The 24,130-nt window shown below is 45.1% G+C and overlaps 4 protein-coding genes across 12 annotated transcripts in view; 1 reads left to right on the top strand and 3 right to left on the bottom strand.

The window, feature by feature from the left end:
* MAD1L1 (mitotic arrest deficient 1 like 1) overlaps positions 1-10,648 on the bottom strand; it is a 381,515-nt gene extending 370,867 nt beyond the window's left edge. For both annotated transcript variants that reach the window (XM_064461586.1, XM_064461587.1), the window contains exons 1-8: positions 10,568-10,648; positions 8,952-9,105; positions 7,877-8,017; positions 5,898-6,077; positions 4,347-4,471; positions 3,598-3,679; positions 2,238-2,368; positions 846-960 (exon numbers count right to left, since the gene is read on the bottom strand). In XM_064461586.1, the coding sequence (XP_064317656.1) occupies positions 846-960; positions 2,238-2,368; positions 3,598-3,679; positions 4,347-4,471; positions 5,898-6,077; positions 7,877-8,017; positions 8,952-9,101 (924 nt within the window). In that variant the 5' untranslated portion in view covers positions 9,102-9,105; positions 10,568-10,648. The remainder of the gene's footprint in view (positions 1-845; positions 961-2,237; positions 2,369-3,597; positions 3,680-4,346; positions 4,472-5,897; positions 6,078-7,876; positions 8,018-8,951; positions 9,106-10,567) is intronic.
* A 1,077-nt stretch (positions 10,649-11,725) lies between these two features.
* Positions 11,726-14,186, bottom strand: MRM2 (mitochondrial rRNA methyltransferase 2). 2 transcript variants are annotated; one of them, XM_064461581.1, is made up of 3 exons: positions 14,092-14,186; positions 13,176-13,447; positions 11,726-12,470 (listed from the first exon to the last, which is right to left on the bottom strand). In XM_064461581.1, exons 1-3 carry the CDS (start codon positions 14,130-14,132, stop codon positions 12,046-12,048), a joined length of 738 nt encoding a protein of 245 aa, XP_064317651.1. In that variant the 5' UTR covers positions 14,133-14,186; the 3' UTR covers positions 11,726-12,045. The 2 variants fall into 2 exon arrangements, with proteins under 2 accessions (XP_064317651.1, XP_064317650.1); XM_064461580.1 differs by having other exon boundaries at positions 14,071-14,168.
* On the top strand, positions 14,162-18,626 carry NUDT1 (nudix hydrolase 1). 4 transcript variants are annotated; one of them, XM_064461584.1, is made up of 4 exons: positions 14,162-14,219; positions 14,628-14,781; positions 17,771-17,916; positions 18,130-18,626. In XM_064461584.1, exons 2-4 carry the CDS (start codon positions 14,630-14,632, stop codon positions 18,300-18,302), a joined length of 471 nt encoding a protein of 156 aa, XP_064317654.1. In that variant the 5' UTR covers positions 14,162-14,219; positions 14,628-14,629; the 3' UTR covers positions 18,303-18,626. The 4 variants fall into 4 exon arrangements, with proteins under 4 accessions (XP_064317654.1, XP_064317653.1, XP_064317652.1 ...); XM_064461583.1 differs by having other exon boundaries at positions 14,206-14,249; XM_064461582.1 differs by having other exon boundaries at positions 14,215-14,281.
* Positions 18,627-19,300: 674 nt separating this feature from the next.
* Positions 19,301-24,130, bottom strand: part of SNX8 (sorting nexin 8) — a 29,152-nt gene continuing 24,322 nt past the window's right edge. For all 4 annotated transcript variants that reach the window (XM_064461577.1, XM_064461578.1, XM_064461575.1 and 1 more), the window contains one exon: positions 19,301-23,877. In XM_064461577.1, the coding sequence (XP_064317647.1) occupies positions 23,764-23,877 (114 nt within the window). In that variant the 3' untranslated portion in view covers positions 19,301-23,763. The remainder of the gene's footprint in view (positions 23,878-24,130) is intronic.

Raw genomic sequence — 24,130 nt, 5'->3', positions numbered from 1 at the left:
CAAACTCAGTGTCTTTCCTTTTCATCCTGAGGATTTCACTATCTTCTTATCTAGCACTTTTGGGTTGTAGTTCTCCAGCCCTCACAAACATTTCCCCTGTCACCACAGCTCTATAACACACAAAACCCATGTTACACTTCAGCACTATAATTATCTAACCGGGTGAGCTACTGTCACTGTACTAGACCTTGGTAGACTAGACTTCTGGCAGCAGAGAAGTTGTACCCTCAACACCAGTCCTGTAGTAGCTGAAGTGCCCATTTCTCCTCTTCCAGTTCCTCCTATTACCTTCTATTTTCAGACAATACCAGACAGTATTATCTAAACCTGATCAGACACCAGTATAGTTCTGCAGATCAACAAGTTTACACATTCAGGTTAATCTCTTGACAAGTCACTGTATGCTTGATACAGGGTAGGATGGAAGCAAGACAATGTTATTCAGCTGAGACCACATTCTGGCAGTGCTAGGACTGGCAGTAATGCAAGGTTCTTACCACATGCCTGTTCAGCAACGCCATCTCTGGGCAGAGCTTAAGGCCAAAAAACAATTTCCAGCAGAAAAAAGTTAAAAGAGAAACAGCAAGGCCAAAGAAGACACTATGATGAGATAGTTCTTTACAGAAAATATCCAGCTGAACAGTAGATATCCTTTTGCCTTTTTCACCTTCATTGCCATAGCTCCCTGCATGTTGACATTTAAGTTTGATATTACCTGGTTCAAACACATTAATTAAAACCAGTATCATCTCAACTAACATGATACAGGAAGAGCCTAAAAGACAGAACAGGCAACAAAGGAAACACCTATTCTGCTCATCCACCAAGTACTTCTAGCTCCTCACCTCATTTTCCAATTCAACAGTCACCAACTGTGCTTGGACTTTCTCATATCGTTCCAGTTTTCTTTGGAGACCTTCTACCTCCTCTTTAAGCAATCCGTTGTTTTCTTTCATTTCCCTATGGTGAAAAGAGAAAAGATTAAAGAGCCACACAACTCAATTCACTCTCATAAAATTCCAAACACACATGGAATTACAAGGGAATGAAATGGCACTGAACAGACATGACAACATTCAACTGACTTGCTTCTATAACCTTCAGTGCAAACCCACTGATACAAAAAAATCACGTAGCTTTATTGAACTAATTCTTTCTCCTCTAAGTGCCATCCTAATTATGTCCAAACCACCTGAAGTTTTCTACCTGCTTTACTGATTGGCAAAACAGCATGAAAGGTAGCAAAAGACTCCCAACTCTGATCTTCAGTCAGGCTGAATGCAGGGTTGGAACACAGCAAGCGGTACACACTCGGGCTTTTTGAGTACTCTGTGATGACTGAGCAAGCATTGAGACTGTTTGTTTTCACTTTAATAGAGGTGTGCAAGTGTGAGATAAAAACTGCTTCAAAAAGTATGACCTCTAATCTGTTGATATCATGATTCAGTGCACAAAACAAAAGCATGAGAAAAGATTCCAAGATAAACAACTTAAAAATATAATGAAGCACAAGAACAAAGCCAAAGGAAACCATTTAATTTTAGAATAGGAAAAAGCTGGCAAGATCATTCATGTAATTTAGGTCGGATTTTGTTTGCTTTTTTCAAAGATGCACCAAAAGACGGAAATTACGTTTACTCTAAAAACAAATATATATATAAGTATGTATGTACATATGTATCTCCAAGGAAAGTTATTTCATAGCATATAGGAATTTAATTTTTCAAATTAATTGTCACTTCAGAAACCCAGAAAGCCTACTCGACTGAGGGCTCTGTCAGACTGCTTTAGGAATTTAAACAAAAGACTTCCCAAAGATTATGCTGGAACAACAGGCCTTTAAAATAGTGGTAACAATAACTAAGCAAAAGCAGTTATTACAGAAATGTTAAGCTGTCTCTTCTCTCTACAGGGATTTCTTTCCCAAATCTGTATAGAGTTCATCACTATCTTTAAACACTGAATTTTGTTCTAACAAATAGTTATCATCATCCAGAATGATCAATACGCTCTCGCTGTGTTCAGGAAGATTACCCAGATCTTGTCAAATCCTCTCATCTAGTAACCATCACAACACTACTCAATTCATACGCAGTATTTATATGAAATATTTAAACTTCCTTCTAAAGTTTCCCATATGGAAGCCAAATAGAGGGATTTGACAGTGCATATAGTGCAATTGCAGCAGGTACAGAAGAACACAAGATAACCCTCTCAACACTGAACCCTTCTTTCACCTGAAGTAGGCATTCTCCTCCCTGAGTTGGCGCAATTCCCGCTCCATTTTTGGGAAACGAGCCAGTTCTGCCTTCATGTTCTTGACAATTAAAGCATCATGTTCCTGCTGGGACAACTTCTGTTCCAGATCCTGGAAAACATGGGATGACAAGAGGAGAGCAATGATTAACTTGGAACTAGTACGAGCTACTTCTCCATTGTACTTTTTAAACTCGAATCAATGACTCAAATGAAGTTGGACGGGAACTCAGTATGTCATTGATCCAATCCATTGCCCAAAGCAGAGGTGACTCTTGTTCCACTTTTAACACCTGGGCTGGCCTTTCTTTACACATGCTTACCCTAAGTTCGTAACAAAAAAAGATCTCTGCTAATCATTAAAAGGACATTCTTCTATTGACTAAACCAAATCTGTGATTTTCTTGTCCTCTATCCCTCCATCAATGAAGTGTATAGAGGAGCACTTGGATGGTTTGCAAGGAGTAGGAATGAAAAGAAACACAACCACGCATTTTAGCATTTTGGTAACTGTTGCTTTTTTTCCTCCTCAAAAAAAAGTTTATTTAGAGCTGTACTGCAGTCTGGCATCCTGTTTCCTGACCTTTCCCTTCAAAGGAGGAAGTCTCTTCTTGCCATCGCAGAACTGGCAATGAGGCTGGCTTTCAGCATAGCTTCACTTTACAGTAACCACAGGCGATGCCACTATCAGCACCTGCTCAAACCAGAGTAACTCTCTACATCTGCCTCTCCCAGGAAGATAAGTGAAAAACATACACTCCCACCAACCTACGTTTTAATTTGAAAGGACATAAAGCACCTCTATACTCACATTTAAGTCAGCGTGGTTTTGAAAGGTTTGCAAGTAATTGCACTCTCTAAAAGAGCTAAACCCATCTCCAGAGGAAGGACCTTCTGGGAAGCAGAAAGGTAACTGTAGTTGCTAGGTTCGTCCTCCAGCATTTGAAAAACGATTGCTCTAGAAGCAGTCTTTTGCAGAGCAATCTTGTGCTTTGGCACAAGATCAAACAGAGCATTCCTCCAGGGCACTGCGTAAGGATATAAATCACCTTTCTATAGAGAAAGCACAGGTGGATTTTTTTTCCAATCAATTGATACAACGAAGGTGAAGAGTGTCATGTTACAGCTAATTGTAGGTAGCCTGGTCCATCCAATCTAATTCAGCCAACTTCAGCTCTTACCAGCCACCAGATCAGATGCTTATATGACAAACTAACCTTTCATTTTGGCAATAGGTTGTTGGTTGTTTTTTTTTTTTACACAAAAAAAAAAAAGCGTGTTCTGTGCTTCCATGGAATAAATTAAAAACTAAAGCTTTATATAGGCCACAAAGTTTCTTACCTTAATCTTCTGTTCATATTCTGCCAGTAGGGATTGGCTTGCTTGCAACGTCTGGATTTGCTGACTAGCCTCTTGCCATTTTCTGTTAGACATAGACACAAGAGGCATTTAGCACCAAGGAATCACATACCAGAAACACCCTACATGCAGAACTACCTCTGACAAACATTTTCAAACACCACTAACAAGGTATATAGTACTGTTATAGAAGACTGCCTCTCATCATCTCCCTCTAATTTATAGACAAAAATACCCATTTTAATTAAAAAAATGCATCTTGAGAAATACCCCAAAATCAAGCCACCTTAACTCTGAGACCAACAAATACACACTCACAGTAAATAAACAGCACCTTTGAAATGGAAGAGTTGAACTTAGTAAGCAAGGAAAAACACACTCATATCTTTCAACTACCCCTCAACTACAATTAAGTAAGGCTTGATATTTTTGTTCTGTTCGGTCTATAAAATTCAGACCCTTTCCCGCCCACCTGCCTCCTATTAACTCTCTACCATGAACTTGAGACATCACTGAGATTTTAAGCTCAAATACTTTTTTCCTCAAGGTACAATTAAATTGCACCTCAGAGCTGGTTTCAAACAACAGTTATAACCTGCACATCCAGATCAAAGAACCCCTTTGAAGAACAGAAATCAAACACTGTTGAAAGTTTTCTGAGCAACAACAACTGCAGAAGACTGAAGTTTTGTTTGCCGCCTTCTCCCTACAGTCATTCATCCCCTGCTTACTTATGTTGAACATCCAGCTGTTCCATCAGTTCCTGCTTCTGAGAGTCTTGGCTTGTCATCTGCATCTCTTGATTCATTATATTCCATTGCAGCTCTGATATTTTCCCTTTTAAGATAGTGATTGTCTGAATTAATGGAAAGAAAGAATAAATACACAAGGCTATGACTCTCCAAGCTGGACATTATGGATGGTGACAGACAGAAACCATATCCACCTAGAAAATACAAACACTGAATCTAGAAACAATCCCACGCTCTTGCAAACCTTCAGACCTGAAAACTCTGCTCAGAAACAAAGGCAAGAGAAAAATCATTTAGCCGCTTTCATCTGTCACCAAAATTGTCATCTCCATTACCTATTAAGTGGGTGACCTCAAACTGGCATGAAAAATACCAAGCTTCAAAGCTAGATGATGATAAAACACAAGTATATATTAAAGTAAAAAAATTATCCCACAACCATTCCAAACATATTTTGTCTGGGTTTCAAAATTGAAAATGTCTGGGTTTGCCTCAACCAAATACCAGAAGTATTACACTTTCCTTAAAAGTAGAAGCCAGTGGTTTTTAGAGTTAAGGTATTTAGAACAAAATTTTAAAGAAAGTCTCACAGGTTTCTTTCATATAGCCGTCACTCAGCTCGCTTATATAGAATAAAACTGAAAAACCTCAAAACATTACATATGTAAGGTGTTTTCTAGACAGAGAGACTTGTAGGGTTCTCATCTTGATACTGGTGGATATAGAAATAAAAAGAACACAGAAATAGAACTGCTGCACACATTTCATACGTGGGTTTACTTCCTCTCATGTGCCATTGCTGTCTCCCTGTTTTTAATCACCGATAACTGGCACGTTAAATCTGTTTAGCTGCTTTATCACATAAGATACATTTCCAGTGACACCTAGGCAGGGGGAAGGCTTAAGGACTTAGTGGTTGTTGATCTACACCCAGTGCAGGACATCACATTAAACAGAAAAGTTACAAATGAACTAGCTGAACTTAACTATAATGGTATCTGAAAACACTGAGGGTTGAGAAGATGGTCTTCTCATCCAAAAGAACCGAAATTATTACCCGAGCATTCATTCTACAGTAGGACACGCAGGCTTTTAAGACTTTGGGAAGACAAACTTTGTACATAACTTTGTTCTCACCCACTCTACAGTTCCCCCTACTTCCCATCTGACCTCCTCCATCGTTTCCCCTTTCTTTACTCAATGTCATGTAAGCTGGCTCCTAAACCTAGACGCTGTATGTAGCCTTGCACTTTTTTCCTCCTCCTCCATATGAACCTGTCTAAGAAATCTCTTCTCATTGTTAATTAACACAGCAACATCTTCTAACCTGCTCACTTGCATCTGGACTTGGTGGGGTTCTACTCTTTGACAGCAAAGATGCACACCACCAGGGTTTATTCATTTCCAGGCGATGAACGGTGATTCCAATTTTTATTTTTTTTTTACTAAATCAGAACGGCATTTTCAATTCACAAGAACTGCAAAGTCACCTGAAGCTATGAACACATTAAAAAATTACTCTGTTCTTACTTCATTAGCTTCAGCTAATTTGCTCTCCTTCTCCTGCAGCTTCTTACTCATTGTCTCCATGCTCTTCTTGTAGGATTTGTTCATCTCCATTTGTTCTTTCAGTTTATTTTCAGCTTCTGTTTCCCTTTCCTGATATTGTTTTATGCGTGTGAGCAGCTCCTGGTTACGGTCAGCCTCTCGCTTGCAAAGGAAAAAAAAATGCAGAGAGACATGAGAAGAAAGTAGCACAAAGGTGAAACTGCCTTTGTTTCTCCTGTCTCCATTCCTCGTTACTGTGGTCGCCAAGGCATCATCATGAAGCAATGTTACTCAGACCATAGCTTTAACCTTCGCACTTACAAGGGCAAAAATGTTACCAGCAGCAACTCAATGTCAAGGAACTACTCAGGGCAAGGGAGCTACAAAGTGGAGAGACAGAACCTTCCAAATCTCTTAGACTGAGACATGAATATGAGAACACAGACATAGCTTTACAGACTCCACTGCACTCTTTCCACTGGATCAAAGATGAAAACATGTGATGCTCCAATTTAAAGCTGACCCATGGATAGCAAAAGCAAATTCACTTCTAGAAACTCAGATCTCAATGGTTGGGTTAATAAGACAAACTTCCCCCTGCAACATGTGGAAACTGTATGAGGCTATTTAACAAAAAAGAAATGGGGTTTAAATGGACAGTGCTACCAATGAATGCAATAAATATTTTTGCACTCTGACAGCCTTTCATACACCATTTCAGTTTATTCTTACCACAAATTAATACTTATTGAAAAAATGTGTAGTAAATTGCTTTGCTAATCAAAGCAAATCGAGACAGAGATTTTCATAGGAAGCAAGGATTATGCAAAGCAATGTGAGGTTTCTAAAACCTTTATCCACATGACTCAAAAAAACCCACAGAATCTGAGCAGGGTAATTACCACAGTCCTGGATTAGTGCCGCTCCCCTTTCTTTGTACCAGTATTTCAAGGGTTTCTGTGACTGACTCAGCTACATTGCAGTTTGAACTCTTCCTGGCTTAATCCCACATCACCTGACTTCAGACGAATGAGGAATTTAGCCACTGACTCACTATTCCACAACTACACACTAAATCTGTCACCCAGCAGCCTTGTAAAATACAACAAAACGTGCTTAGGATTTTTTAAAGATTTATTTTTAAATAATCAGCTGCATACTGGACCGTTATTATCCTACAAAACCCATAAACCTACTACTTATTTCAGTAATGTGGTTAAACAAACACATATGGGCATAAAACCAGAAACCAATAAAAGCTGTTAGTCCCCGAGTGAGGTTCACTCTTTTATCAGTGCAAGCTCTCTTGTGTGACAGTGCATGGTTGGCACTGCTGTCATTCCAATTAATTGCAGTCACACAAACTAAATGTTTGCAATTGTGCCAACAAAAGTTTAAATTCATCTGGGAAAAAAAATGCTTAAATACTTCTGGGAGAAACAAACAACAGATCTCCTTTGTTATTGCTACTCGTGTGAACTTCAGCGCTAAACTAACAGAATCTAGTGATGAGATCATCAGTTTGTCAACCAAAAAAGGCTTTCGACGTTCACACTCCTGTGCACATTAGCAAGTTATCGTAATGCACTATGAGGGGCTCTGTAGAGCAAAACAGTTGGTGCTGGGGACGTGACACCCACACCACCACCACATCTGCAGTGAATGCAAACACGGTAAATGCATTCCAGGAGCATTTACTACAGATTCACTGAAGTATTTCTCTGAAGACAGAGTCTCCATTAGCAGCTGGAGACACTAGGCTTGCTCCTGGACTGCATCTTTCACTTTAGTTTCATCCAAAAATGTTGATTATAGACTTTCTGAGGCACACCACTGCAAACCAAAGCACAGCACGTGAGAAGTCAAGAGCCCTTATCCAAACTAAAACACCAACGCTGATGCACTATGTATGTTCTGACTTAGGCCTAAGATATCAAGCTATCTGCAGCTGTCATACTTACCTGATAGTTTCTGGCATTGGTATTAGCTGCCTTCTCCAGCTCAATGCGAGCTCGTTTGTGACTAAGCTCCATCTGCATCTTCTCTCGTTCCACCTGCAGGAGCTGGGATTTGGAGTGGATCTGCCCAGCTTGCTCTTCCAACTGGCCAGTTCATGTGTGAAAAGGGACATTACACACCATTAACAGCACTGCAATAATATCATTATCTCCTACCCTGTCATATTCAAATGACACTTGGATGCCATTTTACAAATTACAAAGAGACGATCACCATGTTTGTGGTACCTGCCTTCTCACACCAGCTGCAGATGAGGAAACACACGAGCTCATGCCCAGAAACCCACATCAAATCAATGTTAGCTGGAAAGAAGCGAATTTCAAGTTCTTCATTCAGAATTTCTCATTCAATCTCTAGTGGTACTCTGACTAAACGTACTTCTCTATCTCCAAAAGGTTAATTACACTTAAGAGACTGAAATAGAAATTATGTTAAGATACAGAATACCGAAACTTTATTCCAGCCTAATAAACAGTCCCTATGATCCAAGACATCAACTTACCCTATGCTTTATGAGCATAAAGCAGCTTACAGGAAAAAGTAAAAAGAAAAAAACATGTGAATACAACCAGAAGCAGACAAGAAAGCACAAGTCATCAGCACATCAAAGCCGTGGCACAAGGCAAGTGTCCTGTGTGTGTCCAGGCAGCCAAACTTTAAGGAAGATTGTGAAAAAAGGTAACAAATTACTTACTAGAAAAATATTAACAGCTCCTTGCTTCAGCAATATGAAAACAACTTATAATTTAATTTCCTGAGCTGGTATACAAATATAACAAGCAGGGAAGAAATTCAGAGAACTTTTCTTAATTTTTTACAAAACAGAAATAAATATATCTGACATTTAAAAAAAAAATTTAAAGACTCTACAGTGTTCACCAAAAGCAACCTTCCATTACCAAACTTGCATGAATATCAGTTTTTGAAAGAATGGTAAGATCTTAATGGAATCAATCCTGATTACTGGAAGCAAACTGAAGTGATACTGCAGGCATCACCAAGCTGAGGACACCTCACCTGCACCCTCTGCTGGTACTGAATCTGTAAGGAGCTTTGAGACGATCCTGGTGTAGCCAGCCCAGACACCCCCTCCATACGCTGTGAAATAAAGTTGTTGAGGGATCTCAGGGTGGAGAAGACAGTGGTATTATCTTCCAAGTCCTCCATGGCTCTGGAAATATATAGAAAGTCATGAGCAACACATTCAGAGCACCTTACAGTATACCGGCTGCTTTGCTAAAGAGAGGTATGTCACTGCTCTGAGGAAACACTAAATGCAAGCTCTTCCCATTTACAGGGTACAAAACCCAATGTGCTAGTCACCGCTGGGATCCACACGTCAGCTTGAACCAAGGCTGAAGTTGTAGGTCTCTGAAATGAGAAACTGATGCAACAGAGCCTGTTCTTCCCTCAGCTTTCTACCTGAAATGGTTTGATTTTTAAATACATTCTCCCCTGAATCTCAGCCCATGAGCGTACAAATAAGAGCTGTCGTAAGTTATACAAAATCAAATTCTCCTTTCCTATATAATCTAGATTCTGGGACACAAGTTAACATCGTAGCACATGAAGACCTACAGCACATAACTCTAACAAACAGCACTCATTATTCTTCCTCCAAATATCTGGGGCAGGGAGGGACAACTAATTCCATACCAGCAGCAAACCCTACCTTCAACACAAGTTGATTCTGGTTCCCAAGGAACACTTTGGGCCCTAACTTCCCGCAACAAAGCTTCCTGAGTTTGTAGATCGCTTCTGTAAGTAAAATGGTCTCTCCTTGTTCACGTAGAAGTTTTTGTAACTCTCCCTTCAAATTTGGGAGTGTACTAACTAAAAGGCCAAAGACACATCGAGCCTGGAGCTGCCAAAAGCCTGCAAGGTTTCCCAGGAGACCTCAGGAAGGCTTAAGTGAGTCCCTCCAGGGACCGCACGTCCCACAGAGCCCCAGCAGCACAGGAGAAGGTTCGGAACAAGGAAAGGCAACCCACGACGTTCACGTAGGCTTGTACCAGTGAGACAGACTTGGGCTAACTTTCAGGCTTGTGCCCTCTCAGGGTAACACAGCAGTTATTCTTTGGATTTATGCAAAGAAGAGACATTATGGAAGCACACTGACAACAGATCAGCCAAAACCCAAATGAAGACGTTTATTCGAAGTAAGTATTTCAGTATCACATGCAAATAAATTCAAGAGAGATCACTGCCCACAGGTAACCGGGCTCCAGCAAGCCTGTTTTGAAATTAAGCTAAACATTAAGACGACAGGTACAGCCCGCTCCCCACCGCAGCGCAGGCCCCCCCTGCCCTCCCAGCCCAGCGCCCCGCCGCAAAGCCCCGCGAGCGGCGGCGGTGGGCGCAGGGCTGCCCACGGCTGGCACGGCGGGGGGCTCGCCCTCACGGACCCCCGAGAGCGGGGCACCGGCGGCGCCCGCAGCCCTGCCCCGCCTCGGGGGGGCGGGAACGGGGGGCACGGCACGGCTCAGCCTCCCTACACACGCTCACACGCCGCTGCGCTCGGCCGGAGCGGGGTGGGAGCGCCGGGCCGAGCGGAGCGGAGCCGGCGGCCGCCCGCCCGCCCTCCTTCCCTCAGAGGCTCCCTCACAGGCGCCTTCCCGCCCTCCCTCACTCACCCGCCGCGGGCGGCGGCGCGCGCCCGCTTGGATCTCCCTCCTCGCCCCGGCGCCGAGATCTCACGGGAACTGGTGCCCAGATCTCGCGAGAACAGCGGTCCGGGCCCGCCGTAACGACGGGACTAGGCGCGCAATCCCGCCGCCACCTGCGCGCCGTTACCGTAATGCCCCGCCTCGGTGCGAAGCTCAGCCTCTCCACCCCCACCCCCCCAAAACCGCCCTGTCCCCCGCTCCTGCCAGGGCAGAGCCCTCCCGTCCCGCCGGAGGGGCAACAGGGAAAGCACACGCTTTGCCAGCGCCCTGCTCCCTCCGGTTCCTGCTGCCAATCGCTAGTGACAAAAGTTTCTCCAAGAGCGGCCTGACAATTTTTTTTTCCTCCCCAAACATATACAGAGCAACATCCAGCCACCCAGTTTAGGTTTCTGGAGATAATGCTTTCACGCACACCATTCGGTATGGAGATCCAGATCGGGAGGTTTCAAAGCAGTTAAAATTTGATAAATAAGCATTCCAAAGGAGATGTTTGTAATGAGAAAGATCTGGAAGCCCTAAAAACAGGCAGTGCCACCACCTCCTCTTATAACTCATGCCACAGTCACCCTGATAAAAGTGCTATTTAATGTAAAAGTTGTCACTTTCAGATAAGACAGTGGCTAAATTTATTTTTGCAAACAGAACTCTAGCACTTCAATCAGTAACTCTCCCCGTCCGGGACCCCAGGAATGTCTTGTCATTTTACCCAAGACGCATCATCAGTCAAATACAAAAACATCCCTGAAAACATGGGGGAAATTATCTTCACAGTAGTGATGACCCTGCCCTGCTGCCATTTACTGGATTTATGAGCACAACGAAGTAGCAATTTCTAAATAACACCCATGTCTGTCTGTAGAAAACGCAGCAGAGCCATCAGGCTAAATATCCCAGAGCCGGCTGTACATCCTGGGCGGCCGCGTTACAGATCGTACGTGACGATGCAGATTCTGCCATGCACGAAAACGTTATCTGTTTTGTCATGTGCTAATAAATTGCACCAGCTTTTAAGAAAGATGAAGAGGCAATAAATGGACTCCCCTGGCTGCTCCCTCTCCACCTTTATGGTTAGTCTCATATATGACAACATTAGTAGAGCAATGATTTTCGAGCACACGTTAAAAACTCACATAATCACTGTTTTATTTTCATTTCCATTACTCCAGCCCCAGAGGTTGCCTTTCACATTACTCCTCTCCATTCCCAACTGTTTTCTCCACAGGTGAGAAGCTAGATTGGATGTCTCTGCTTGTATAATTAGTGGATAAACTCAGCAGGACACCACCCTCGTTTATTTCTGTATTTGAAAAGCATGAGGTACTTCACAAGAATCGTGGCAGGTTTACCCAGGGTCTTAATGATGGGATTTTTCTTTAAACACGTGCCAAAGTCAGATTTCCAGTCAATGTCTGATCACCTGTTTGAAAATCTGCGGGTCTCAGCTTTCATTTCCCTTTGTACAGTCTTGCCAAATAATAAGATTCAGCAGAGTCTTTCCGGCTGGCCTGAGGCTTTATAGTTCTCACATCTTGGAACTGCTCCTTCAGTCTGTTTTGCAGAAGGCTGGACTCACGTCCGTCCCAGAATTTACAGAGCATTGTTCCTTTTGGCTTTAAAATACTTTGGGACATATTCAGAAGGCCTAAACATAGATTGATCAGCTTCTGATGATCCAGTTCTTTAATGCCTGTCGCATTAGGTGCCATGTCGCTCAAGATAACGTCCACCTTCTCTGCAGGAAGCAGACTCTGAATCCTCCTCAGCGTGCTTGGGTCTGCAATGTCAGCCTCCGACAGAAAGACTGCTCCTTCCAGAGGAGAAATCCGCAGGAGGTCAACGCCAAGGACGAAGCCAGCAGGGACAGCAGGATCTACATTATAAGAACAAATGACATACTCAACACTCATAATGGTCGCAAACAACTTGCATATACATGAGCTCCACGCTAGTCGATAAACAAAAATGTATCACCTGCCACATCTGGTCTTCTCGTCCCTAAGACAGCTTGCTGCGTGCATCTGGATGGATGGTTTGCTCTAAGCTAATCCATTCAAGACATGAAAACTCAGTTACTTTGGATAAGCAAGAGGTATTTCTCTTGGTTTTGTCCTGTTCTTTCAAGGCTGATAGTCCAGAAATCCCGGACAAACAGTACAAATGGTAACACCTTATCTTGTAAATATTAATGGCTTAAAACGCATGAGCTGTATGTAGTGGTTACTACCATTTTTCAAGAAGGGAAATAAAAATACAGAAAAGCCAAGTTACCTGCTGCAGGCTGAACAAATTTCAGAACTGGATGAAGGGTTCCTCCCCGCAACACAGTTAATCAGAACACTTCCTTACGCCTACATAGCACCTCATGTTAAGTTCTTAATTCATAGATATGATTTCTCCAGACCGTATGACAATCTTCACTGCCACATAGGCACACACCCTCAGGCTGCTATCAGTGACTCTGGTGTCTGCCAGTACCCGTGTCCCTTCCCCACACCGCCACCAGCACAGTTGAGTTTCCTCACACACTTCAAGACGAGTATCATCCCCATCTTGCCTGCCAAAAATGTGCACTTACCGGTACCTAAAGCATTGACCCTCTCTACAGCAACCTGGCTCCAAGCACCAGGCGCTGCTCCACAGTCAAGAACGGAAAGTCCTGGACGAAGAATATGAAGCTTGTCATCAATTTCCAGTAATTTGAAGGCACTTCGGCATCGGTAATGCTGCCGCTTCGTTGCCTTGACAAAGGGATCCCTCAAGTGCCGCTCCCACCACCAGTGCTCGGTTCCAGTTTTCTTCAGAAACCTTGCCGTGGTGTGGAGACATTTGCTTGCCAGATGCCAACAGCTGCCCGGGAAGAAAGGCGAGTTAATTGATTAGTGTGTAATCACTATGTATTTCAGAAGTCCCTATAATAATTAATCCTACCCACTACAGCTCTGCCTGTTTTACCACCAGGTTCACAAAAAAGCCTCCAAATTTGAGGTTCTTGGCACCATTACCTTGTCCGATCTTAACGAAAAGGGACGTGTTTTGGCCGGAAGCCTCACAGGTTACCCCCAAGCGAGGGCAGGAAAGGAGGCCCCGCTCTGACACAGCCCTCGGCCTCTGCTCCGGCGTTCGTGCTCGAGGCCGGCGGGGCCCAGCGAGGCGCAGGGCTGCCGCCGAGGCCTCCGCGGGGGGAAGGCCGGGGGTACGTGGGCCCCCCAGAGCGAGGAAGGCCGCCCCGGCTCCCGGAGGCTCCTTCATGGCTGCGGGTGGAACATGCCAGCCGCCACGGGCACCGCTCCCACCGCTCCCCCTGTAAACAGCCCCGCTCCGGCACTTCCAGCACCGACAAACCCAAAACGCCCGTTTCCCCGTTCCTGATAAAAACTTAAGGGACTAATCCGGCACCGCCCTGGGGACCCCCACCAACACCCCCCGGGGCCGGGAGAGGGCCCGCCGGCCCGGCGCCCTGCCGAGCTCGCCTCAGCGGCCCCGCCACGCACCGGCCCCCGGCGGCGGCAGCGGCTCCCCCTGTGCCGGCCATGGCGGCCGCCTCGGCCGGTCCCGCCCCGCGGCAGCAGCGAGGGGAGGCGGGGCGGGACGGGCGGCGGCGCGGGAAGAGCCGGGGCGGGTGGGCCGCGGGGGGCCGCGCCGCGCCACGGTGGGCGGGAAGGGCGGGCGTCTGGGGCCGAGGTGCTCAGGGGAACGAGGGAGGCCGGCGCTGGGGATGGGGGCGCTGGGGGAGGGGTTTTGGGGGAACGAGGGTTTGGGGAGGAGGGATCAAAGATTTGGGGAGGGGGTGCTGGGCGTGCAGGAGAGCGAGGGTCGGTGGGGTGTGTTAGAGGAGCACGCACTGGGAGGGGCATAGGGGGACCAAGGGTTTGGGCTGGGGATGGAGGGGACCAGGCATTTGGGGAGGGGGTGCTGGGCGTTTTGGGGGGTGAGGGGGTCTCTGCCCGCCCTGGGCCGGAGGAGCAGCCTGGCCTCCCCTCTGGGGGAGCCCTTGGCGCAGCGTGCCCCCTCGTCTCTCGCCCAGCAGCCATGTGCACATCCAGGCTCTTCACCCTCGTCCTGGTGGTGCAGCCGCCCCGCGTCCTCCTGGGCATGAAGAAGCGCGGGTTTGGAGCCGGGCTGTGGAACGGCTTCGGGGGCAAGGTGCAGCCGGGGGAGAGCATCGAGGAGGCTGCTCGCAGGTGAGGCCGGTGCCCTGGGGAGAGGCAGGTACTGGGGCGCAGGTTGGGCCCTGGAGGCCTTGGACCATTCCTGGGGGGCTGCAGGTGGAGCTGCCGCGGCCTGGCTGGTCGATAACGCCCTCCTAACCAGGGCGTTGCCCGCGGGTGCAGGCGTGAGCCGTCTCTGAACAGAGAAAACCACCTGCCCCGGAGGTGATGGGGGACGGCCCGCGTGGACAAAGAAACGGGGTTGCTCCCCGTTGCCTGTCATCTGCAAATCTTTAACCGTCGCCCAGTCTATGAGTAACTGGAGTGTCCTCCCTCCCATCTCTTGGACTCTGAAACCGAGGGTCAGTCTGCTAGTGCTGGACAGAGGTTCTTGCGCCGTTCAGAAAGGTGCAGGGTTTAATTTTGGCTATATAGCAGCATTACAGCTGATGCCAGTGGACTGCTTATTGTTTCAGTTTTGAAGCTGTTGAACAGGTGCTACCTTCCAGTAGCATTTTTAGTACTGTGTGAAAATGTAGTTATAAAATATTAGAAATTCTCAGAGGTCCTTTAAGGCAACCTCTGAAATTTATTATTTGACTGCATGGCGGCATTTTTAAGCCCTAATGCTGAGTTAGGGAATTTAGTTCCGTCAGTACAGAGGTACAGTACCATTTTTGAAGGTTTTGGTACCGATTTCTTGAAGTTCCTTCTTCTGTCTAGTCATTAAAATGAAATAGCAGGTCACAAATGAAATGCTAAACTCCCCTAAAGGTTAGGTACCTTGTTATTTATATGAACCTTGCTGATACAAAGCCACACTTTGCCATCTCCTCACTTTCTGATGTGTGCCCAAAATTGCCCTCGCACCTGCAGGAAGTTCAGTGTTGGTGTGCTCAGCAGCTACCTAGCAGCTTTTGCCCTGAACTGTCTCCTCAGCTGTGCTGGTGCAACTGCCTGGGTTCTGTGGTGAGCTAATCCAGGGGACAGAAGGGTCCTCTAAGCAGATGTGCACCCGGCAGTGCATGGGCTTAACGTACCTGAGGCTCACATCATGGCTTTTTGTGTCGTTTATCATCCCTGAGTGGAGGGAGGGGGGAGATCAGTTTTGTTACTTAAATGAGGCCTCCATTTGCTAGGCTTACATTGCTACCGACTGTGGTGTAAATCTAAAGATTTAATTTAGCATTGATTTCCTAGGCGTGTGTTTATCTGTGCCAGCCCAGAGTTAGCAACCGGAGCTTTAGTCCAATTGAGATGTCAAGTGGTGAAAGTTCCAGTGATCTCAGTGCAGCGTGCCACAGCACAGCTGTGGAACAGCAAATCCTCAGCCCTTTCGATGCAGCTGGTAGGAGTTCACTGCAGAATGACATCACCGATTCCTGCCAAGGTCAAGGGAGCAGGAAGCAGCCCCCAGAGCCAGGGCCAGCTAGGCACGCAGCCTGCCTTCCTGGTGGGGACCGACACCGTGGCAGTGCTGCCTCGGGGCGCAGCTCTCCTCCAAGCGGTGTCCCGCAGTCCAAACCAAACTTAACTTGCACCTTCTCCGCTCTGTATTCGGGGTTCATTCATTCTGTGGTTCCATGTTGCACTGTCTCAGTTGGGTTTGCAGTGGCATAAGGTGTGAAGTGTCCTCATGGCACAGATGGTTATATATTAAGCTGAAACATGAACAAAAAGTTTCTTGAATCAGTAAGATTTCTATACTCCGCTGGGTGCACCACGTTCCTGTGAGCGCCTGGGCACCCACAGCTCTTCAGCGGCACATCTTGCAAAGGGAGTGCTTAGCTAGCTCATTACATCTAGTTTGCTACTGGTAAAGTTTCCCCTGACCATATACAGAGCCAAACAGCTGACAGATAAACTGCTTAAAGAACCGTAGCACTGCTGTGCTTTGTTGTTCAATTCTCCCAGCCTGTAAAATGAGGCTTTTAGCTTTGTTGCTGGAAAACTGCCTCTATTTTAGACATAGTTTCTCAGAAAGATAAACTAAAATTAGCCAAGACATTAAGTTGGAACGTAATTTTGAAGGATGGGATTCATGAAATTGATGCCAAAGAAAGCTGGAGCCTTAAAGATCATTTTCATTACATTTTAAAATTAAGTTACTGCCAAATATGCAGCTACATTAATTATTAACCTTAGCTGAAGATACAGTGTTTCAAAGTACTCCTTATTTTTGCACATAGAAAAAACATGACTAACTTCAAGCCGTGCTGATTCTGTTAGAGGCAGGTGAATTTAAAAAAAGCCCCAAGTGCGAAGCATAAACAGACCAAGTAATTGAACATGCTCCAGGTAGCCTTGCATGGTGATGCGTGGAGAAGAGCCATCCAGCAAGTCTCAAAGTGCTCTTGAAAGTCTTGCCTTCTAGCCTCTCGTTGTGCTACATGTGCTTCCAAGGAGCAGAAATGGGAAGTTTACACCATTGCTTTGTATTTTTTATACGGCATTTGAATGGGAGCTGGTATTCCTAATGGTCTGCGTGCAAATCATGTTACGTAGCGTGTAGCATTACTGAAGTGTCAGAAGTAGCTGATTTTATTGCATGTACAGATGTTCTAGTACTTATTACCTGCTTCCCCACAATTCTAAAAGCTTTAGCTTGAAGTTGGCAAAGCCTTTTGTTTTGGCAAAGCGTACCTCAGAGTTCTCACAGTTTTTAAGCCGCATCCAACTACAGTTATGAGTGTGTTAGCACACTTCTAACCTCAGAAAAGACCATCGTGTTGCAAGGAGAGTAAATCATACTAAACCAATTTTCCTGAATCTTTCCCTACCAGCATCTAGAAACTTGAAATAACACACGAGCTGGTCTGACATGGCTCCGCTGTGGCGTAAGCAGGCTGGTAGTTAGGTGGAAGCCACAGCTCTGCTCTGCAGGCTGTACCCTGCTCTGCTTTACAGGTGCAGCTTCCACCTTCATTTCACTGGAAGCATTTTGAATGTGTGAGTAAAGCTAATAACTGCTTTTCTATTCTCCCACTGCTTGCTTTCATGTAACAGTGTATTTCTTGTGCAGGGAGCTCCTAGAGGAGAGCGGACTGACTGTGGACACCTTGCAGAAGATGGGGCAGATCACGTTTGAATTTGTAGGCAACTCTGAACTCATGGAAGTGCACGTTTTCCGAGCAGATCATTTTCATGGAGAGCCAACAGAAAGCGATGGTAGGTAGCTAGGGGAGGGGAAGGGTGGGCTCGCATTCTCTTCTGAGACACTATTGCTCTTAAGAAACGCACAACTATTCATGCCAAAATCCCTTTGAGAAGGGAGGCAGCTGGGCTGTAGAAGGAAGCTGCTCGCTGACAGATATTCAAGGTCTAGGCAGCAAAAAACCAAGAAAAAGTCTCATGCAAAGTTCTTTTGTCTTCCCCCACCAGAAATGCGTCCGCAGTGGTTTCAGCTGGACGAGGTGCCGTTCAATCACATGTGGGCAGATGATATCTATTGGTTTCCCCTGCTGCTTCAGAAAAAGTTGTTTCGTGGCTATTTTAAGTTCCAGGGACAAGACACTATCCTGGAGCATACCCTGAAAGAAGTGGAGGAAATTTAAGAAAATGGAAGCATTTAACCCATGTGCTGCTGCCCACATTGGGCTCAAACACCATGAGTACTACTTGGAAGGGTTTCCTTTCTCAACTCTCCAGCAAAGGAGACTTATTTGCCAAGTCACTGGAAAGTAAAGAAAATAAGGGGGTTTCTTAGAGCAGAAATAAAAGTACCGAGATGGCCCTGGCTGTGGTGTACCTCAGCGGCTCACAATTATTAGAAATTTAGTGTTAACCTTTTTCCTTGCAGGTGGCTCATTTTTTTTTAGGCTTTTCCCTCATGGCTGGAAGTGTTTTTAAAAGATTAAAGATATTTTTTAGTAAAAGCATGTGTTGTTCTGTCATAAACAGCCGGCTACCTTCTAGACCGTTTAAGGGCCTTTCAGGAGTTGGTGTCCTTTCACAGAAACATTCACAGGACTGTGATGCAGCAGAATCAATTATCTTCTCTCTGCCAGTTTCTGCACAGTTCCCTATTCAGCATTCTTTCCTGGGACAAGGTGGGGCTTGGCCAGTGCTGTGAAAGCTTTTTGGAAAGTTTATGTGGAGAACCCTTCAGGATTCTCCAGCTGAAGGTAGCGTAAGATTACAGGAGTCAAGAAAACAAAAGTCAGAGGTAGATGTATGGCACTGTTCAAGCCCTGCTTTCACGTTTGCAGCTCCTGCTGTGAATTTGCACCATTGTGAGCATTTCGGGTAAAAATATGCCAAAGAAAATCAAGTTTCAGCAAGCCCACGTTGCCAAGTGCGGTCACCTACAGCTGCAGGCCTTAGCACACGGCAGTAGCAGGTGACCTGTTCAGCATCCAGGTCAGCCCAACTCAGCCTACCAGGCACCAAAAGGTTAATCAAACTGCTAGAAATAAGACATCGCATACATAACTTACACAAGTTTGGAGTTTGTTTGTTTTTTTTTTTAAACACTTTTACAAACACTTTTACATAACACAGATAGAATCTTGGAATGTAATATAGGATCTGTAAACATTTCCAGTCTACCAGCTGTAGTAATAGTTCTTTAATTCCTGCATTTGGATAAAGTGCTTCATACATAAGGCTATTTGAGCAAAGCAAAGATACAGGATATTCCAGGCAGGCAAAATTCACACCCTCTGAACAAGATTGTTTCTTCTTGTCTCCCTCTAGCAGTTCTGAATAATTTATACCACTCAAAAATGCCCTCCTTCATATGCTCAGTAAGCCACAGCTCAGAGTTAAGAGGATAAGAGTTAACGCCTTAAGACTCTTCCTTTTGTGCTGCACACTGAGTTATTTAGAGTTTTTGATACTCACCTCTGCTTCTGACAGAGCAGTAAGGGTTTCTGGCTGTTCTAATGGAGAGAATAGCTTGAGACAAGTTGAGGAGAAAAAATAAGCGCAAGGGCACAGGTAGCTTCTAACAGGATGTAAGACCTTACTGCATGGTAGGAAAATGGCAGCCAATACCTGTTATCTTGATTTATTTCCTGGTGGAAACACTGAATTGCATGGAGAGACAGCAAATTACTTTCTGTTCCTCCAGGAGTTAGGTAGGAAAAGGACAAACGCGGCTCAGGCTTGCGCTGCTATTTGCTATCCCCTCTTCTGTGGTCAATTCAATCCCTTTCTGAAGGCGCTTTCACCAGCACTGACTTTTAGCTGATGTCAGAGAGTGACTTTACTGCTCCTGCTGCAGTTGTGGAGACTGACGTGGTTTAAGTAAGTTCTGTCCCCAGCTGGTGATCTTTGTCTTTTAGGAAACAGCACAAGCTGAAGATTGTCAATGAGCCTGTTACAAATTCCAGGAATTACACCCTTGCATGTCAGAGTAGAAGAGTAGAAGCACTGGAATGCAGCAAGGCACTGTTGAAAACACGTTACCACTCGGGAGGAGCAACTTGCAAGGGAGAGGGAAAGAGAGGGAAAAAGGTATCAAAGATTAAGGTTCTATTGTAAATATAGTTTGGAAAGCCTTTCAACATGTGATACTGGTCAAAAAGCCTGTATATTGCCACTTCACAGCTTGAAGCAGAGGAGACCTCAGGAGTGACAAAAAAACATATAGCCCTTTTGACAAAACATTTTTCAGGCAAAGTTTCAGGTTCTCAGCCGTTTCCTACTCCAGTACCTCCACAACAAATTCTGGCAGAGACACGGACAGAAAGATCGGAGGCCTTTTCTATTATTACTGTTTTGAACACACAAAAGTCCCCATGAGCTCAAGCAATACACAGAAAGCTTCCATTCATGAAGGCACGTTAACTCTTTGGCGCTACATCTTACAGGAGCATCAGTTCTTGGGTAGGCAGCACGCGCTCTTCGATTAGCCTTCTGGTTTGCTTAGTGTTTATTGCAATCTCCCCAGCTGCCAGCAACGGAACCGACTTCATTAAGTCTTGGTCTCACCCTTGCGTACAGCTCGGCTGTTTGCCGCAGAAGGCGATAGCATGGAGGTAACTACAACTGCTTCCCCTACATTGGCTGGGGTAGACAGACAATTGATTCCCTGCTGCATTCCTCTAGAAGAAAGAAGCTGTACTTGGCGCTGCTCACCAAGTCTGACGGACATTTACACTAAACAGAACAAATACAGTAAGGAAACCCCTCACATATTGAGGTAAACATAATAGTGCTATTTGAACACTGACCAGTCTCCCAAAAAGAAGGTTTGCAAACTAAGGGTTGTATGAAATAGTGTATGCGTGTGTTTAGGAATAAGACAGAAGCTCAACAGCCCAGTATGAAATAAACTCTGAAAGTGCCATTAGCTGTATCGGCCTTGAGAATACGAGGCCTCTGTTCTCAAAGTACTAAGTGAACTGAGTAAAATCAAGCCAAGAAAACCCCACCCCCAAAGCTGCTCTCCTCAAAGAGGCAAGGGCCAACAATGGAGGAATGGGTGTTTTCTCAAAATAACGTAATTCCAGTTCCTTTAGAGGTTGTGTGGTCTGTGTTTACCATCACTACAGCCTCTGCGTTTGGACTGTGGAATTCTTGCTTTGAAGGAGAAGAGGAGTTAGTCTAAAGCCCAAACATGGTTTTGCTGTTTGTTTTTTTTGGGGGGGTTTTGGTCTTAAATAAAGTCCAAAATTATAACTTTTTTCCTAAATGCAAGAAGCGTAAAGTTCCATCCAGGCTAATACTTTGCAAGTGCTCTTACACAACACAGCCCAGCCACCTACCCCAGCCAGACAAGTTACACAGAAGATCCATCACAGAGATACCAGAGCTTGCCCCAAAACATGCAGTGTTTTCTCAATTTACCTGTTCACTACATCAGGCAAACAAGGCTGAATGAGGGAGGATAGGTACTAAGACTAAGCGAGTGACAGGCTGTAACCAGCACCTTCTAAAGATGGTAGGAGTGAAGGGCATTTAAAAATAGGGTAGCACACTTTCCACACTTTAACCACAAACTATCTTCGTAATCAAGAAAAACCCTTTGTGACATTCTTCAGATATCTTCTTTGTTACTGTAGTGTAGAAACATTTCCCTCCCCAGCCAGTTTGCTCTGGCCTGAGTGCAGTATCTCTTCTGCATCACTTTGCAAATCTTCAGGGAGGGGGGGAAGACTCATATCTGTCACAGCCATTTGCAGTTCATTTGTCTCACAGGACAAGGCCCATACGCTGGAGGAAAGACTCCGAGTTAACATTTGAATTGCCACAAAAAGCTCTTACTAATGCTTTCTGAGCAAGGTTGTTAAATAGACTCCCTCCACACTCCTTAAGGCCCAGCACCCACATCAGTACACTTTACCACATTTTCAGGGGTGTGTGATGGTTACGCCAGTCTCATGAAACCAGGCAAATAACTTATTATCTTGCTCCTAGCTGAAGAAACTAAGCCGTAATTCCCACCTGGACTAGGAAGAGCTTCATGTTGTATTGAGTTTTCTAAATTAAAAAAAAAAAAGACAGAAAAAAAGAAAAAAGCTTTTGTGATTGGAGGATTTAAATATATTTCCTGCTAATGGGGAAGTTCCCAATGGGAAAATACTGTAATGGTTCCAGTTTGACAACGAGCACTCATCCTTGTTAATGTGCTTCCTTTTTACCCACTCAAAGAAAACGCTAAGAAGCAAAGTCTCAAATTCCCCTTTGGCCGCTGTTTTGGCCCCAGAGAAGTTCGGTTCAGGGGAGTCCTGTTCACAGAGAGTTTTGCTGCGTATGTTTGCAGTTTCTTCACTTATCAGTTTCTCTGGAGGATATGCACAATTTCCCCTAAGGTAACGCGACATGGAAGTTCTCCTCCCCCTACCCTTTGCCTCATGAGGAAAAGTCACCAGAGATACAAAGTAAAACATGGAGAATGTTGAGTCCCTTTATCACAATCACAAATCATTCCGAAAACCTCATTACCAAGGACTGTGCTATTTTTAGAGAGATAAAGAACTGCCACTTAATTGTCTTCTCTCCTTCACAAACACAGTCCAATGCTACCCAGAGCCAGAAAAAAGAATGACAGTAACATCCTGGTAAATACTGATTTTTTTGCTAGAGGATTTTATCAGCATCATGTCCCAGCCTGCTGGTGTAACAGGATACTTCATCTGATATTAGACCAAAGAAAACACCAGCCTTCGGGTCAGCAGCTCTCCAACAGTCCTAAACAGCTACTCAACAGATACATGTCAGAACCTCCAGAAGAAAATAAGCACGCTACCTTCTAGTTCTGCTGATCTAGTATGAGTGTTTTACAATTAGGGAGTGTTTTAGTCAATTCTTTTCTCATTTATGCCAGGCAAACTCCTCTGAGTTCCTGAACCCAGTCATCTTTGGTCCAAAAATGAAAAATATGAGCAAGTCCCTAGGCTGCCCTTAACCGTGTGCTAGAACACATTGACAGTACAGTCAGCCTAGCCTCACTGGGGAAATTACTGTCACACAGCAGCACTGACCCCTACCCGGCTGGGTTAGCGAATCCGACCACCTCACTCGGGTCTTCTGCGCTGAGGTCTAGCAGTAAGAAATCAAATCCAGACACCTATCAATGGGATGGGGGATGGCTTTCAGCTTTCCTTATGCACATATGTCCCCAACACAGGCCCTCCCAAGTTTAAAAGGCAATCCATCTCTACTACAAGCAAGTGCTTCAGATATCTTGTTCATCTCAGCACTTGAGAGATGGGCAGAGACATGTCAGCATGTGTGCAGATACACGTTACGGGAGGACCGTTAGTCCCAGGTGCAGAGGCATCAGCAACAACACTGCAGCACTCCCTGCACCAGGTCACATCCTGACCCCCGGGAAGAGTGTCTGCAGGGTAATGAAGATAAGCTCTGCCCTGGAGCACTTCAAAATTAAGAGACTGTCTTTAGATCCGCAAGTTCTGCCCCACATCCAGTCTAAATCAGAGAGCAGCTCAAAGCAGCAGTATTAAAAAAAAAAATTAGCTGTTTGGAGGATTCATTCTAACATCTGGAGGTAGAAGTCCCACCCCTTCCTTGATTGCACTTCTTGCTCCATGCTAGATGCCCAGAGCATTAATTGGAGAAGAAGTTTCCCTCTGGAGGTGACAGTGGTGGAGTTGGCATATTGCTAGATCCCACGAAGAGGCAGCTCAACTTCGGCTTCAATTCATTCCAAACTTTACTCATCTGTGAGTGGAAAAGGAAAGAGAACAGGCATGACAACATGGTAGGTAATGACCTCCCCACGCGGTATTTTAGCAGCAGTTTCAGAGTACTCAAAAGCACAACACAAATTTACTGAAGTACTTTTTTGTACTTCAGCGATTGGGGAAGTCCAGAGGACCCAGATTGTCCCTTTTAGACAGGCACTATAATGCGGCTCTCTGAGCACTTTACTGAGCATGCATGGAAGGGAGATTTCCCATACCTTGGTCAAATT

Source organism: Phalacrocorax carbo, chromosome 10, assembly GCF_963921805.1.
Source record: "Phalacrocorax carbo chromosome 10, bPhaCar2.1, whole genome shotgun sequence".
In the NCBI taxonomy this organism is placed as follows: Eukaryota; Metazoa; Chordata; class Aves; order Suliformes; family Phalacrocoracidae; genus Phalacrocorax; species Phalacrocorax carbo.
Note: the sequence above shows the minus strand (reverse complement) of the source record. Positions and strands in the feature narration are given on the sequence as shown.

What these genes read in the sequence shown, in the direction of transcription:
- MRM2 (XM_064461580.1), bottom strand. Translation starts at nt 14,132, where the DNA reads ATGGCCGGCACAGGGGGAGCCGCTGCCGCCGCCGGGGGCCGGTGCGTG. An exon ending in TGCGTGGCGGGGCCGCTGAG is followed by an intron (nt 13,448 to 14,070) that starts GCGAGCTCGGCA and finishes CTTCCCGGGCAG; the next exon opens with CTGTTGGCATCTGGCAAGCA. An exon ending in GGTCAATGCTTTAGGTACCG is followed by an intron (nt 12,471 to 13,175) that starts GTAAGTGCACAT and finishes CTTATAATGTAG; the next exon opens with ATCCTGCTGTCCCTGCTGGC.
- NUDT1 (XM_064461584.1), top strand. Translation starts at nt 14,630, where the DNA reads ATGTGCACATCCAGGCTCTTCACCCTCGTCCTGGTGGTGCAGCCGCCC. An exon ending in ATCGAGGAGGCTGCTCGCAG is followed by an intron (nt 14,782 to 17,770) that starts GTGAGGCCGGTG and finishes TTTCTTGTGCAG; the next exon opens with GGAGCTCCTAGAGGAGAGCG. An exon ending in AGAGCCAACAGAAAGCGATG is followed by an intron (nt 17,917 to 18,129) that starts GTAGGTAGCTAG and finishes TTCCCCCACCAG; the next exon opens with AAATGCGTCCGCAGTGGTTT.